The 17,632-nt window shown below is 35.5% G+C and overlaps 1 protein-coding gene across 6 annotated transcripts in view; it reads right to left on the reverse strand.

Annotated features, from left to right (window-relative positions):
* OSBPL9 (oxysterol binding protein like 9) overlaps positions 1-17,632 on the reverse strand; it is a 167,186-nt gene that overhangs the window by 24,999 nt on the left and 124,555 nt on the right. For 4 of the 6 annotated variants that reach the window (XM_060140089.1, XM_060140088.1, XM_060140093.1 and 1 more), the window contains 4 exons: positions 16,849-16,878; positions 15,913-15,963; positions 4,178-4,216; positions 570-660 (listed from right to left, as the gene is read on the reverse strand). In XM_060140089.1, coding sequence (XP_059996072.1) covers positions 570-660; positions 4,178-4,216; positions 15,913-15,963; positions 16,849-16,878 — 211 coding nt within the window. The remainder of the gene's footprint in view (positions 1-569; positions 661-4,177; positions 4,217-15,912; positions 15,964-16,848; positions 16,879-17,632) is intronic. The other 2 variants (XM_060140092.1, XM_060140090.1) reach the window with 1 other exon arrangement.

Raw genomic sequence — 17,632 nt, forward strand, 5'->3', positions numbered from 1 at the left:
AATGTTGGATGCAACAAAAAGGTAAAAGGAACCAGTGGGTGTTGGCCTTAAGCCCTCCTCTGCCAGTTAAAAAAAAAAATTTATTACTCTATCCCTAAAAATACACATCTATCTAATCAGTAGGCATCACAAATTTCATTCCTCCCTTTCTCATTATCTTTAAGTCCACCATGAAGAAACCATTTGTATTATTCAGAGCTATAAAGAATATGACAAAATAGAACATTCCTGGATTACTTTCAAGTAGATCAAGGTATATTAAGTTTTCCTTGGTAGCCATCAATCCTGGGTCATAGGATTCTGTCCTAGCAGCTAATCCAAGTAACCATGTTTGTCTTCCATTTCACTTTGAAAACCAAAAGCCCTTTAACTGTACTCAAAAAGCCCCAATACCAAAATACTATCATATTTTTCCAGTTCATTTCTGGCTGTATTTTGTGAAATTCCTTTTACTTATTAAAAAACAAGACAAAAAAAAACACCTTCAAGATTACTACAACTGCCATAAAAAATTAAGTTTTTTGTCATCAGTGTACCTGTGAAACATTTTTCCAAATATTATACTATACCTGGAGGTAAGGCAGTCTGGGAAGGCATTGTGTTGATCACAGGTTCCAAGGGACTAGGTTGATATATTGCATCTACAGGATTAATAGTACTCTGAGATAAAGAAGCACAGTATAGTTATTTTTAATTAAATACCCTTCCAGCACTGACCCTCCCAAATGTATGAAAACCCCACACTTCTGACAGCAAAGTCCTGAGGGTAGCTGTACAGACATGTTGGTCAAATTGCAAAGAGGAAATAAAACAAATTTACTATATGGAAGTCTAAGAGTTTCTTATAAGATTATTTAAAGAAGCATTGTAAGGAGGGAAAATGAATGAATCTCTGACATATAGAAAGGTAAAACTAAATGAAAATACTTGGAAAGAGTTGTAGAATGGTTTCAGGAAGCCGAAACAATAACCTCTCGATTCAACTCAGTGTTTCTCAAATTTTAATTCACCACAAATATCAAAGATGGAGAAATGCTCTCTCTTGCTTTGGTATTAATAAGCATTATACCTATGACTAGCTAATGTATCTGTACCACTACAATCTTATTTTTACATCCCATACTACTGCCACCTTCTATCAATGTGTATTGCACCATATAGGCACCTAGTTTTACAGTCACTAAAGGCAAAGAAATGTATCTTCTAATTGGACGTCTTTTCTTTTTGAGGATTTAGAAGGGAAAAAAATACTCAAACATGTAGTTACAATTTTAGAGAGGAAAAAAAAAGTCTAGGTTCTTCTGACTCCAAGCCAAGACACTATTTTGCCAGCATGATGGCATTTTAAAAACAAGACTCCAAAGCTTACTGATATTTTTTTATTTGGAGGAGGGGGAGATTTTAAACCAAGGCCTTTGCCAAAGTAAAGTTTGAAACCACCACTTAGAAGACTATACTAGATAAAACCCAAGAAAGAAAAATTTAAGTTTTTTAGCTTTCCTTGATCTGGAAAACTAAACTTCAAACATGTATTAGGTAGAGCTTATAACAGAAAATACTGAAACAGAATTAGAAAAGAAATACTTTATTGATGAGCCCCAAAAGCATTTGTAAAAATTTAAAAGCACATAACAATGGAAACTGAGATAATAGGAAAGTTTTTATAGCATTCTTATTTAACACCTAAGTTATTTTTTTCTTATATCCTCTCTCTGCATAAATATCAATATGTAAAAATCACTAAATCAGATCTCTTAAATTGATTTGAACATAAGAATTCTGATTCTTGTCACAACAGTCTACATACCATAAATATTCTAGTCCTAGAAAATAAAGGACACAAAGAAGCTCTGAAAACAATCATTAATAATCAAAAGCCTAGTAAAGTGAAGTGGGGAAGGTTCTGGAGCATTAGGAAAAGCACAGAAACAGAGACTTAGAATTTTAATTCCTAGAATCCTTGCTCTACCAGTGACTTGCCAAGTCTCATCTGCTGTGGGCCTCACTTTCCCAGTGTATAAAATGAAGAAATGTCTGGATGCTATGGTCTCTAAGGGCTTTCTGGTTATTACATTAGGATTCTATTTTCAGATACCAGGCTGGGCCATAATACCTAAACAAGTGTCTCAACAATCCTGGAGCTGTTCTTAAAATAAATTCCTTATTTTTTCATAGTGATTTTTCTCTAAAGGACTCCAAGTGCTTTACAAAGGCAAAATCCCACCTTTAATACTTTGAGCCGTAAGAATGAGAATATCCCACCTCCTTATCCCCAAACTATTATATAAGAAAAAATTACTAAAGAGACCAAGAAATAAAATAACTTTGGAGAAAGGGACCAGGATTCAATCTTTTGAATGCAATCTTCTGTTTTTCAGAAGCCTAATATTAGGTTTGTCAATCCCACAAAATACTTTTAGACTTTTCTTTTGTTGCTGTTGTTAACAGAAAATACAACTACTGTCCGTGGTCAACCAACTTTAGGCTAAAAAACGTCAAATAACATTCTACGCCTTGCTTTAAAAAAGAATGTGCAGAGCTTGAGAAGTGCAAACAAATAACAATCCTAAACCCTAATCTGTTGTAAAATTAATAAAATTCATGCAATACAATATAAAATACAATTATATATACATATATGTATGTATAGCTAACATTTACTGAGTACTATGTGCATACTATCTCACAACAATCCTCTGAGATAGAAGTCACTTTTCTTTATAGATGAGGAAACAAAGACTCAAAGGTTAAGAAGCTTGCCTAAGGTCACAGATAGTAAGTGGCAGGGCTAGGTCTTAGCAGTCTGGGTCCAAGGGCTAAACCATGAACAGTGCCTTTTTTTAAAAATAAAAACTCTTAAGGAAAAATGCTATAGTCACGGATCAAATGATTCAAATATGTTTGTCTTCTACAAGTTTAGGTTTTCTATCAGTATAAACTATCTAGATGTTTTTAACTACAAATGATCAAACATTTTTAGTATGCTTTATAAAACTATTGTTTAACATAATAAAAAGTAACTGATTTGCTTTGAGAGAAAAGAGGTAAAAGTAACTGCCATCATTAATTTTCCTTAGGGCCTTTGGGAACCATGAAATGCTAGACAACATACACAGTCTTTTTCCATGAGGCTTATAATCTTAACTGATATCTCAGAAGAGATATTATATTGTAATTATATCACATAATTGTATTAAATCACCATGGCTCAAACTATGAACTCACATTGTGAAGCAAAAGAAAAATTCCAATGTGCTTAATTCAAATTTTAAAAATGTTTCTCTTACTCTGTTTTCTTAAGAAATATTTAACTTATTTTTCATTTTAAACCAAATATAAACATAACATGCTCATCCTTTCAAATATAATCATAAGATGGTTTTCAAGATTTACAAAATGAGTTTCCAGATCTCAGATAAGCTGGCATTTGTAAAGCCTCAGACAAAAAAAGAGGTTGCCTCCTTCTTCAGAAATACAGTCTGAACACAAGTCACACATCTACCATAAAACCAGGGGAGCTTAAACTGCAAACCTTCAAATTCTAACTTTTATTTCCAATAAAATTTTCTTTTCTTTTTGGTGGGTAAGTTGAATATAAGGGAAGAGTAAAATCCAAGGGGAGGAAAGAATAGAAAATGGCTATAAGTGGAAGAATTCATGTTGCAACTTGTTCCTACAAAAAAGCCGTATACACCACAGTAGCAATGACAGTTAACACAATACACAAAATCTAAAAATAAAGATAAGAAATTAATAGAAACCTATAACCACATAGTTAAATTAAGACGTTTCAATACTGTACCCCTCCCCTTCTGCTTTCATTAGAAAAAAAGAAGTTGGACAAGAAATGTAGCATTGTGAGTTATGCCTTATTTAGTCATAAAAGCTGCATTTTTATACCACGATTAACTCTTTAAGTTAACACATGCAAGGTGATTCAATAAGAATCAAGACTCAGCAAAATTTTAAGATCGACATTCCCCCTCCAAATGATTGCTGAAAGATGGCCAACTTTAAGAGCTCAAGGAAAATTGCAAGAGTCAACAAACAAAGAACAGTGAGTAGGTAAAAAGAGGAATTTGTGTTGAAAAATGAGTAGAAATTCAGGCTTCTCCTGACATAACTGGTTATAATGCTCTGCAGAAGTAAAGGGGAACAAAGATCAGATTAAACTTACTATAATTCCATCTGCGTGCTTCTCCGCATTACGCTGGTCCTTAAGGAGAAATGTTAAAAATATTAACTTCATTCTTTCATTTAAGTAACACCTTGTGTACTTTCTTCCCTAGTAAGAAAACTTATTTTACTGGGTAAGCAACAACGTTAGAAAACTACTACTCTGCTTCCACTAAGATAGTAATTTCACTGGTCCATTCCTAGCCGAACATAATTCTAACCAAGAGCATGGCAACTGTTTTTCTATATAGGCATTTAATTAAATTCTTTGTAGAAATATCCTATTGAACTGTGTAGTCACATTGGTATCAATGACTGAAAGCAGATATATTATTTTAGGATTAATGATCCTGAATATTTCTGGGTTTAACTTTACAGTAAATTATGCCAACTCTCCACAACCCCCAAACTCTTACCATACTGCAAAGGTATGACAATCATATACCCTTAAAAACTCAGGATAGACATAATTTCCCATATTCTGGCTGCTGGCTCCAGAAGTATATCAATACTTTTCTAAACAGATGGTCTGATTTTTGTTTCAGTAACCATAATCACCATATCCACAGAATGATGATACAGGGGCTAACGCTTACTACCTGGCAGGTATTTTACGTACAGGCATACCTCGGAGATATAGCGAGCTTGGTCCCAGTCCACCACAATAAAGCAAATATTGCAATAAAGCAAGTCACACAAATTTTTTGGTTTCCCAGTGCATATAAAAGTTATATTTACATTATACTGTAGCCTATTAAGTGTGCAGCAGCACTGTCTTAAAAAACAATGTATGTAATTTAAAAATACTTCATTGCTAAAAAATGCTAAACATGATCTGAGCCTTCAGTGAGCTGTAGTAGTAATATCAAAGATCACTGCTCACAGATCGTCATAACAAATACAGTAATAATGAAAAAGTTTGAAATATTGCGAGAGTTACCAAAATGTGACAAACCCACAAAGTGAGCAAATAATGTTGCAAAAATGGCGCCAATAGACTTGCTTGACACAAGGTTGCCACAAACCTTCAATTTGTAAAAGATAGCATCTGCAAAATGCAATAAAACAAGGTCTGCCTGTATATTATTAATTCACTTGTTCCACTGACAACTCTATAAAGCATGTACTATTATCATCCCCATTGGACAGATGAGAAAACTGAGACAGAGAGAGTGTCTAGTCTAGTCTACAGTGTCTAGTCCAATACATATAGTCTAGCTCCAGAATTCAAGGTCTTAACTAATATGCTATTGATATTTTGCCTTGCCTCTCTTCTCCAAGGATGTACTTAAGGAAGAGGGTGGTGGAAAGTTACCAAACATATCTGTTCCTGTAACTATAATCTATTAGTATTACACAGACAATATATTTAACTTAAAATTGTTTAAAGTTTTAACTCCATACTATCAAGAAGCTTTCAAGTTTTAATAGAAACCAGTATTTGGTCTTGGTTTACAGCCAAGTTGTATATCATTTATACATAACTTTTTCTTTCTTTAACTACAGAGTTTACTCAGAAATCTACAGATTGAAGGGACAACCAAGAGCAATTTAAAGATTTGGGGATAATTTTTTTTTTTTAAGAATTAACATAGCAGGCCTGAAATAGCTATCCTCAGAAAAGCCTGCCTACAAAGTTGGCCGTTGGCTTGGTGTCTGGGAACTTGGATTTTAGGAGGGTTCCCACCACCTCACTATCATAAGGGCAGCTCACTGCACCTAATCTGTTTAAGCAAACAAAATGGTTTATGCTGAAGACCAGCTTTCCTTTTGGAAATCTGGACTCTTGCTTGGTAAGTGCTAGGTAAACAGTGCTTACATGACAAAAACCCCAATAAAAAACCTTAGGTGTTGAGTCTCTAATGAGCTTCCCTGGTAGACATTTCACAAGTGCTGTCACAATCTGTTCCTGGAGGAATTAAGCACACCCTGTATGATCCCACTGGGAGAAGATTCTTGGAAGCTTGGGCCTTAGTTTCCTCTGGATTTTGCCCCATGTGCCTTTTTCCTTTGCTGGTTTTACTTTGGATACATTGCTGTGATAAATCATAGCTGTGAGTACAACTACAAACTGTGCCTTCCAAGCAAATCACCAAACCTAGGGGTGGTCTTGCAAACTGCCAACACAGTGCATATCCTTTGCATATCCTTGAGAATAAAAGCATTTTGATAAGTCCATATTTCATGTTGGGATTTACACAACTGAATTAACTATATATTTACAATATCCAAAGTTTCAGTAATTTTTAATAGACAACAGTTGAAAATAAAATCTTGAGAACTACACAGAAAGAGAAATTTTAAAGTTTCTTGTTCAGATGATATTTTAATTTACTTTTAGTTTTCCCCATTAATTTCTAAATTTCTAATTTCTAAAATGGACTTTTCCAAAGAATTTCTTAGAAAGAAATATATGTAAGTGGCAATAAGTGGAAAGAAATACATGTGGTAGATTAAATTTCCCAAAAATGGTCCCAACAAGAGGTAGAGTTCATGGCCCCTATCCTTGAAACTCTGTGACTGTCCCTAACCAATAAACATAGCAGAAGTGACTATGTGTGACTTCTGAGACCAGGTCATGGAAATGCCACAAATTTCTACCTTGTTTTCTTCCCACACTGTGAGAAAGGCCAAGCAGCTGGAAAGAGAACTATACGGAGGAGCACCTAGGTCCCCAGCTCAACTTCCCAGGCATGTGAGTGAGCCATCTTGAAAGTGGATCCTTTGGCCCCCCCATCTCAACACATACACCCCTGCCCCTGCAATCAAGCCACCACAGGTGGCACTGCATGAAACAGAAATAAGTCATGAGGCCTAACCAAACTGCGATTTGTGAGCAAAATAAATGACTGCTGCTATTTTAAGACAGTTAGTTTAGGTTGGTTTGTTATACAGCAATACATTACTGATACAGTACATTATATTATCTAAGAAAACCACCACTTCTACTTCTGGTATAATTTAAAATAAACTTAAATATCCAGTTTTAAGATAAGTAAGTACTAGGGATGCGATGTACAACATGGTACATATAATGAACACTGCTGTGTGTTATATATGAAAGTGGTTAAGAGAGTAAATCCTAAGAGTTCTCATCACAGGACAAAAATTTCTTTTCTATTTCTTTGATTTTGTATTTATAGGACATAATGGATGTTCACTAAACCTACTGTGATAATCATTTCATGATGTAGTAAGTCAAATCGTTATATACTTTAAGCTTACACAGTGCTGTCTATTATGTCTCAATAAAACTGGAAGAAAAAATAAACTTAAATATCTGACAATTTTTCCCATAAAATATTCTCAATTAATAATACATGCTATCTACAGGGTATTTTAAGTCAGGGTTTATTATTTTTGTTACTGCTGTGGTTTATCTTTTAAGGCAGAGTCAAATCTAGACAAACCCACACTATTAAATGCCTTACTACCAATCCATTCCCATCATGAACTTCAGGAATTTTGTTCTCTTATTTTAAAAGGCGTATTACACTCATCCCCCCCTCCATCTTTCTTTTTAAAACTTTTTATTGTTTTTGTTTTGTAAGTAAACCGCAAGTTGCCTTTTATCAGGGTCAGCTAAAGCTAAATCTCAAGTACTACTAAACCAGAGATCCAACTGATTTCAATTTGAATTATGTTAATTAAATAAAGAAAGGGTCTAATGCTACTTCCCACTTAGATTATAACATATGTTTATCTGGTTACAAGTCCCTCATTCCTTAACACAGTGGCTATTTTCTCTTCTTTGAACAAACAAGCATGACTGAGATCTGGAAATATGATAGTAACAAAAACATCAGTACAACATAATTTGAGAAGACTTTTGACCAGAATTATAGACTTCGGTATTTTAAAACCATGCCTACCAGTAAGATACATGAAATATATTCCTATCTTTCTAATAAGGCAATGTAGTCTAATGAAAGCTCTCTTAATTATGGACCTATACATGTACTTATTACATGAAATAAAAAATAAATATGCTATGGTGATGAAAGAAAATTTCTAATTCAAGTTTGATGATATTCAACAAACGGGACTGGGACAACTGGATAACCACATGCCAAAAAATGAACCTGGATCTATACCTCACACCACAAAGATTAACTCAAAGTGGACCATACATTAAATTAAATGTAAGAGCAAAAACCACAAAACTCTTGAAAGAAAATACAGGAATAAATCTTTGTTGTTTAGGATTAGGCAACGATTTCTCAGGAAAGCCACCAAAGGCAAAAGCAATAGAAGACTGATAAACTGGATTTCATCAAAATTTAAAATATGCATGCTTCTCAGGACACTATCAAGAAAGTAAAAAGACAACCCACAGACTTGAAGAAAAATCTGCAAGTCATATATCTGATACGGCTTGTATCCAGAATATATAAAATCACTCCTACAACTCAATAGTAAGATTAAAAACCCCAACTAGAAAAATGGACATGGCACTTCCCTGGCGGTCCAGTGTGGGGGTGTGGGTGCGATCCCTGGTCAGCGAGCTGAGATCCCACATGCCCTGCGGCCAGGAGGCCAAGGTATGAAGCAGAGGCAATGTTGTGACAAATTCAATAAAGACTTAAAAATAAATAAATAAATAAAATAAGGGCAAAGAATGTGAATAGACATTTCTCCAGAAGAAATGCAAATGAAAACCACTAGAATGGCTATAATCAGAAAGACAATCACGAATGCTGGTGAGGATGTGGGGCAAACAGAACCCTTACACAAGACGTAGAGGATGGACTTGAGGGCGTGGGCAGGGGGAAGGGGAAGCTGGGATGAAGGGAGAGAGTGGCATGGACGTATATACACTACCAAACGTAAAACAGGTAGCTAGTGGGAAGCAGCCGCATGGCACAGGGAGATCAGCTTGGTGCTTTGTGATCACCTAGAGGGGTGGGATAGGGAGGGTGGGAGGGAGGGAGACACAAGAGGGAGGGGATGTGGGGATATATGTATACGTATAGCTGATTCAGTTCGTTATACAGCAGAAACTAACACAACATTGTAAAGCAATTATACTCCAATAAAGATGTTAAAAAAAAAGAACCCTTACACATTATGAGTGGAAATGTTATGTGCAGCTGCTTTGAAAAGTAGTTTAGCAGTTTTTCAAAAAGTTAAACATAGAGTTACCATGTTACCCAGTAACTCCACTCCTAGGTATACACTTAAGAGAAATGAAAACATGCGTCCCCGCACAAAAACATCATATGCAAGTGTTCATAGCAGCATTATTCATAATGGTCAAAAAATGAAAACAGGCCTTCCCTGGTGGTGCAGTGGTTGAGAGTCCACCTGCCGATGCAGGGGACATGGGTTCGTGCCCCGGTCCGGGAAGATCCCACATGTCGCGGAGCGGCTGGGCCCGTGAGCCATGGCTGCTGAGCCTGCATGTCTGGAGCCTGTGCTCCACAATGGGAGAGGCCACAACAGTGGGAGGTCTGTGTACCGAAAAAAAAAAAAAAAAAAAAAAAGAAACCAACCCAAATGTTCATCAACTGATGAATGGATAAACAAAATGTGGTATATCATTCAAAGGAATATTATTCAGCAATAAAAAAGAATTAAGTCCGGATACATGCTACAACATGGACTAACCTTGAAAACATTATGCTAAGTGAAAGAAGCCAGTCACAAAATACCACATATTGTATGATCCTAAATATATGAAATGTCTAGAATAGGCAAGTCTAGAGACAGAAAATAGATTAGTAGTTGCCAGGGACTGGAGGAAAGGCAGGGGCAAGGGTAAGTGAGGGAGAGAGGTATAGGGAATGACTTCTTCATATGTATGGTGTTTCTTTTTGGGGTGATAAAAACGTGCTAAAATTATATTATGGTGATTGGCCGCACAACTCTGTAAATATACTAAAAACCACTAAAGTATAAACTTTAAATGAGTGAACTTTATGGTATGTAAATTATATATCAATAAACCTGGTTTAAAAAAAGTCTAATGAGAAATTAATGAATACTGATATAAACAAAAAGTCTATGCAGAAAAACATTCTAGGGAGAGAACCTGGGATCCAAGGATAACTTAAACATACATTCTAGTTTAAAAGTATCTATGGTCAGACAACTCTGTTCTAAAACGATAATCTAGACTTGGGAAGTCCAGTTTAGAAGCCACTAGTCACATGTTGCTATTGAGCACCTGAATGTGGCTAATTCAAAGTGCAAAATACACCCAGGATAGTGATGACTTAGTGCGGGGGTGGGGTGGGGGCAGTGGGGGGAGGGAGAGAGGGAGAGAAAATGAAGTATCTCATTAATGAATGAATTTTCATATTGATTACATGTTGAAATGGTATTATTTTGGATATAATGAGTTAAATAAAATATATTATTAAAATTAATTTCCTTTGCTTATGTAAGTTGTGACATCTGGTTATATCACCTAATCTTAATGAAGAAAACTGGTCAAGTCCCCAGCTGCAGGGGTCTCCCAGATTACCTTCACTCTGCTCCCTCCCCTCCTCATTTCCTCTGCAATTCCCCGTGAATGGAACAGTGCTGTCTCTATCTATGGTACAAAGGAACAATGAAGTCATCTGAGCTAACACAGCTTACCTGAAAATCCCAATAACCAAGTGGTGCCCAAACTTTGCTACTTACACATCAGAATCAACCTGAGAGTTGAAAAACCCCAATGCCCAGGTGACACACCACAGCAACTACAACAAGAATGTCTGGGAATGGGAGTCATGCATCAGAATTGTTAAAAGATTCCCAGGTGATTCTAATGTGCAGCAAACTTTGGGAACCAATGCACTAATCATTTAGGCAGGTGGGAAGCTTTGGGGAATGAGAATTAAAATCAAAGACTCAAAAAACTGGAAGGAGCTTAAAATCCTACCTATAGCATGCTGCCTCTAAGAACCTAAAACTAAATCAACCCAAAACAAGAAAGGTATCAAATTAGCTACATTCTTTCTTTTTTGGGGGCCCACATCCCTGTGGGGTCTCAGATGACAATACATCTTCTAAAAGTAGCTGATTCCAAAATCTTATTAACCTGCCAGGGCAGAATAATCTTCCAAAGTAACTAAAACAATTTATATTCCCATCAGTGTTAGATGGAAGCTCTCAAAATTTTACCAACATGCCATTCTGTGGCTTTAAAATTTATGTCCTAATAAAAAGTTTTTTTAATTTAACAATTATTTAGGACTAATTATATGCTTGGTACTAAGAGCATTACAAACTCTAATTCATTTAAGTTTCACACTATCATCAAGAGTACAGATACTATTATTATTCCTATTATATAGGAGAAAACCAAAGCACAGGGAGGATAAATAAACTTGCTCAAGCAGTGGAACAAGGATTCAAACCCAGACCATCTGGCTCCAAAGTCCATACGCAAAAATGTAATGCTGCCTCTCACTATTATTTAAAAACTGTATATCTTAATCACAGATTGACTGATTATGCAAAAATTAATTCATAAGGATGATAAATTTAAAAAATTATACATATAGTGGAAATACTAAACCATGCAACTATTAAAAATTATGTGTTAAAAATTCATTCAAAATTCACAATTATTTATCAGGCCCCTACTTTGTGGCAGGCAACTGTTCTAGGCATTGAGGATACAGTGGTGTTATGGAGTGAATGTTTGTGGGCCCCCCCACCCCAATTCAGACAATGAAGCCCTAACCCCAGTGTGACTGTATTTGGAGTAAAGGAAGTAAATTAAGATTAAATAAGGTCCTAAGGGTGGGGGCCCAATCCAGTAAGTGTCTTTCTAAGAAGCGACACAAGAGAGCTCTCATTCATGCTCACTCTCAGTGTGTACCACCAAGTAAAGGTCCTGTAAGGACATGGTGAGAAGGTGGCTGTCTACAAGCCAGGAAGAAAGTCCTCACCAGAAACCAAATCAACAGGAACCTTGATCTTGGACTTCTAGCCTCCAAAACTGTGAGAAAATAAATTTCTGTCGTTAAAGCCACTCAGTCTGCAGTGTTTTGTTATGGCAGTGCAAGCATTCTAAGACAAAGTCCTCATGGAGATTACAGTCAGGTATAGACAGACAATAAACAGGATACCAAGTAAATCTGGCTAAGGATGCAAGACCATGAAGAAAAAGAAACTACTGGGAGAGTAGAGATTATTTTAGATAGAGTGGTCAGCAAGATCTCTCCAAAGAGATTTCATGTGGATAGAAATTTGAATAAAGTGAGGGTGTGAACCCTGGAAGTCTGGAAGAAATGCCTTCTAGGCAGAGGGGAAAGCAAATACAAATCCCTGAAGCAGAAAAAGCTTGGCCTGAGAAAAAGAAAACAGGCCGATGTTGTTAGAATGGTGTGATCAAGCAAGGTGAGGTGAGGGAGTAGTGACGGCTCAAATGACGTGAAGTTATGGTTAAGTAACTTAGATTCCATTCCAAGGGAGGTAGGAAACCAATAAGGGGATTTGAGCAGGCAAGTGACATGGTCTGATTTACATTTAAATTGTTTAAAAATACACAAAGAGTTCATATAGGGTACATATATATATAATTTGAGGGATGTATCTGTACATAAAAAGCCTTAACAATGAAATTCCTTCTGGAAAAAATTAAAAAGCCAAACTCCATTTACTTGATCCATGTTACCCATTCTGAAGGACCTTGAAATGCAGGTCTATTAAGCTGGGCTAAAACAGACAGGTAGCAGGTACTGACTTAACTGTAGAAATTTCTAGAAAGAAGTTTTAGTAACTTCAATTGTAACTCATTCCAAAGACAGAACATCAAAAATGTTCTTGTTGGGTGGCTAAATGGTGAGCTACTGAAAGAGGCTAGGCTGCCCTGTTTTACAACTATCTAAAGACCTGATTGATTTGTATAGATGATCCAAATAGGCCTAAACACTATCAACTCTTCTACTTCCTCAATCTTCTAGAGAAGGCACTGTTGAATCCCTAAAATACCTATCTACTCACACTGGGCTTAATATAGTTTACTGGTTACCTGTATATAAGCTTCTGGGTAACTGTAGGTGGCCCCAACCCACCCATGTAATTTCATAGTAAAGAAAACCAAAATATAACCCTTACCCCTTCTGTGCCTCCAACCCTATACGCCCTTCTTAAGCTTTAGAATGTATTCTGATCCACAAAAATAGATGGAAGAATTTAGACACATACATAGGAAATCAGGCATAGTGGTCAAAAATACCTAGAAAATGAACTTGCTCAAGCAGTGGAACAAGGATTCAAACCCAGACCATCTGGCCCTTAAGTTCTGACACTTTAATACTGAATCTGGCCTCAAAAGAAAATGATACTTCCCCTCACCCCTAAACTTACAAGTGGAATATCCATACTATCTAAGCACAAATGCATTTTTCTATACTATTGTGTCATTAACAATGCTAGGAAAATAGTGTCCATTATTAGGCAAACAAATATATGCAATTGAATAAGTAAAATAGGCCAAATAATTAAAAACTCAAACATCATTTCCAAAACTGGTTGCTGAATTGGCTGCCCACCTGCTTCTAGCCACTGGCTAGAAATACAGAGATACAGTCAATGGAAGAAACATTTTTTAATACTTATTTAAACACTAAATTATTAAACACTGATTAAACACTTAATAAACACTTATTAAACACTAAATTCTTGTTTCTCAAAATGTCATGCAATAAAGTACATATTTAGGTTGAATACACCAAAATTTTTCAGAAAAGCAGGCAATATCCATGAAATTGTTAACCAACCACAATAATCCAAAATGTTTTTATTCCATGAATAAGGAACAGTAATCAAAGCAGTGGTTTATAATGTATTGGGTTGGCCAAAAATTTTTCAGTTTTTTAAGTAAATATAAAAGACACATTTTTCATTTTCACCGAGAACTTTATTGAACAACATATTCACCGTTTTTTCCCACTACCTTCTGCCATTTTTCAGGCAACTTCATAATTCCATCTTCCCAAAACTTTTTATCTTTTTGAGCAAAGAACTGTTCCAGGTGCCTTTTACAGTCTTCCAGGGAGTTGGAATTTTTTCCATTAAGAGAATTTTGGAAAGACCGAAATAAATGGAAATCCGCAGGTGCAATGTCTGGTGAATACGGCGGATGAATCAGAACTTCCCAGCCAAACTGTAACAGTTTTTGCCTGGTCATCAAAGAAACAACATGCAGTCTTGCATTATCCTGATGGAAGATTATGTGTTTTCTGTTGACTAATTCTGGACACTTTTCATCAAGTGCTGCTTTCAGTTGGTCTAACTGGGAGCAGTACTTGTTGGAATGAATCGTTTCGTTTTCCACAAGGAGCTCATAATAGAGGACTCCCTTCCAATCCCACCATATACACAATATCACCTTCTCTGGATGAAAACTGGCCTTTGGTGTGGTTGGTGGTAGTTCATTTCGCTTGCCCCACGATCTCTTCCGTTCCACGTTATTGTACAGTATCCACTTCTCATCGCCCGTCAAAATTTGTTTTAAAAACAGAATGTTTTCATTACGTTTAAGTAGAGAATTGCATGCGGAAATATGGTCAAGAAGGTTTTCTTCGCTTAACTTATGTGGAACCCAAATGTCAACGCGATTAACATAACCAAGCTGGTGCAAATGATTTTCACCGCTTGATTTGGACATTTTGAGTATGTCGGCTTTCTCCCACGTGGTATAACATTGAGTGTTCTCAATTAATGTCTCGATTTGATCGCTATCAACTTCAACTGGTCTACCCGACTGTGGAGCATCGTCCAGCAAGAAATCTCTAGCACAAAACTTTGCAAACCACTTTTGACACACACGTTTGATTAGTCACAGCACCTTCTCCATACACTGCACAGATCTTTTTTTGCATTTTGGCAGTGTTTTTACGTTTCTTGAGATAATAAAGCACAGTATGGTGAAAATGTTGCTTTTTTTCTTCCATCTTTAATATTAAAATGACTACACAAAATGCAACAATTTTGATGAGTCTTTTTTTAAACGCACGCTGATATGACAGCTGTTACGTCAATCTAACAAAATTGGGTGTTTTTTTGTTTGTTTGTTTTGCGGTACGCGGGCCTCTCACTGTTGTGGCCTCTCCCGTTGCAGAGCACAGGCTCCGGACACGCAGGCTCAGCGGCCATGGCTCACGGGCCCAGCCCCTCCGCGGCATGTGGGATCTTCCCGGACCGGGGCACGAACCCATGTCCCCTGCATCGGCAGGCGGACTCTCAACCACTGCGCCACCAGGGAAGCCCACAAAATTGTTCTGAATGAAGTTAAAAGACAACTAAGTGCTACTAGAGACATCTTATGGAAAAAAATGAACGAAACTTTTGGCCAACCCAATAGTTCAGTACTAGAAAAAATATGTAAAAAACAATTTAAAAAAACACATCTCTATTATACTCTTCATTATGGACGAAAAAACCAACTCTGCTAAAATTTAAATTCCTTTTTTCCTAAGAAAAACTTTTTTTGTGAAAGGTTTTGCAAAGCATGTCCCTATTTCAAGCAGTGACAATGGAAAGGGTGAGTCATTCAAATGCGCTCCCCTCCTTCCCAGCCACCATCACAAATGACCTTATCAAAAACAAGCACAGGCTGGCAAGGTAACATCTAAACATAATGGTTTTTCAATAGCACCAGTAACGCCAAACTATAACTTAAATTTACAGTAGAAAGGTAATATATTTCAGAACTGAGTATTTTGGCTATTAAAGAAAAAGGCCATATATTAAAATCCCATTAAATGAAAGTAATCAAAAATAAAATTTACTTACTTTAGCGATCTGCAGCAACACAATGCAGTGTTTAATTGATTCTACCATGCTCTATAAAAACAAAACACTGATTTTAGGATCTTGCCCCAAATGGCCATACAATGCTAAAACTTAAAATATAAAAGTCAGTTCAAATATACAGGGTTTAAGTCTATTCTACATAAAAAATATCCTCTCTGGATTTCCACTGGGTTCTAACATGCTGATAGTGTCAAATGAAATTATCATTAGCAATTCTATGAATTGTTTGGAAATACCAAAAAATTGTTAATTTATACTGAATAACATCTAAAGGGTCTTTCACCAGTTCAAACATAAAGTGATGTGAATTTGATTAACTTCCAAATTCTTAGATCGTCAGCAGGCAATCCCAATGTAAATTCATAAAACGTCTGTCTATTCAAGACTTTCATGGAATTATCAAGAGTAAAGGATCCTATTAAAATATTGGTGAACCTGGTATACTACCATGTCTGTTTTTAAAATGCTTTTATCAAAATACAAATCTTATCAGTAGCCCATTATATAATGTCAGAAGGTCAGTACATCAGAAAACTCAAATCACAATATTATTAATTATATTATAATATTATAATATATATATAATTATAATTATATATATAATATTATATATAATATATATAATATATAATTATAAAAAAGAATATACATTGTGCATGGATGAAACATTTTATCCAAGCGTCTCAAACAGACAAGACCAGAAACAGATAAAATGGCACACGAAGTCAATCCAATTAAAGGGATTATTCTATTCACTTAAATTCCTTTAGATGATAATACAATTCTTAAACACCCTTGTAAAAATGCATAAAAATTAAAAACTCAACTGCTCTTATTAATAATAGCAGCTTAAAATAGAAACATTTTACAGCACTTTCTAATGCAAAGCCAGAGTTTATCAAACATATAACTTACATTTGTTGTCTCTTTGAGAGTTTCAATTTTCTGTGAAAAATAAATTTAAACAGAAATTATCAGAAACACAAAGAGGTATCGTTGTTGTTTTTTACTGGTTAGTCATTTAAAGAATTTTACCAAAATGTACTCATTACTCTAAATCAGTTCAGGCAGGTTGGGGAGTGCTTTTGGTTAAACTTTTTAATTTAAATCAAACATTTAAATAAAAAATTCAGACATTTTATGGATTACATCCTCAAATAAAATTCATGTGATTCAATTCAAGATTTGTAAGAATAATATAAAACATTCTTATCCCTTACCTGAAAACAATTTTTGTTTTCTCTATAGGATTCACTATGTGATTTTAAAATGCTTATTTTAGAATCACCTTAAACTTTGCAAAGTTGTTTAAAAAATGACATGAGACTAAATTCCAAAACTAAGAAGGTGAGCTAAACATGAGTTACTACTATTACCAAGTGTAAAAGAGACAAATGCAAGGCTATGGTTAACAGAAATGCAAAAAAATAAATGATGCTGCATCAGGAAATCTAGTCAAGGAGAAGAAAAATGTTAATTGATAAAAGAAAACAATATTCAAACTACAAAGTAGTTGTCAGAAACCCAAAGGGAGGAACTATAATTAAAGCAACATTCATTTTGTTCCCTCATGCATGGCTTCTGGTTTATTTTGAAAATTTTGCTGGTTGCTTTATTAATATCTGAAGTGACCACATGTAAATTTAATAAAATAACTTTCAATCTTCAACATATGGTACTTGAAGAGAAAGAACTTATT

This window comes from Lagenorhynchus albirostris, chromosome 2 (genome assembly GCF_949774975.1).
Source record: "Lagenorhynchus albirostris chromosome 2, mLagAlb1.1, whole genome shotgun sequence".
Classification (NCBI taxonomy): Eukaryota; Metazoa; Chordata; class Mammalia; order Artiodactyla; family Delphinidae; genus Lagenorhynchus; species Lagenorhynchus albirostris.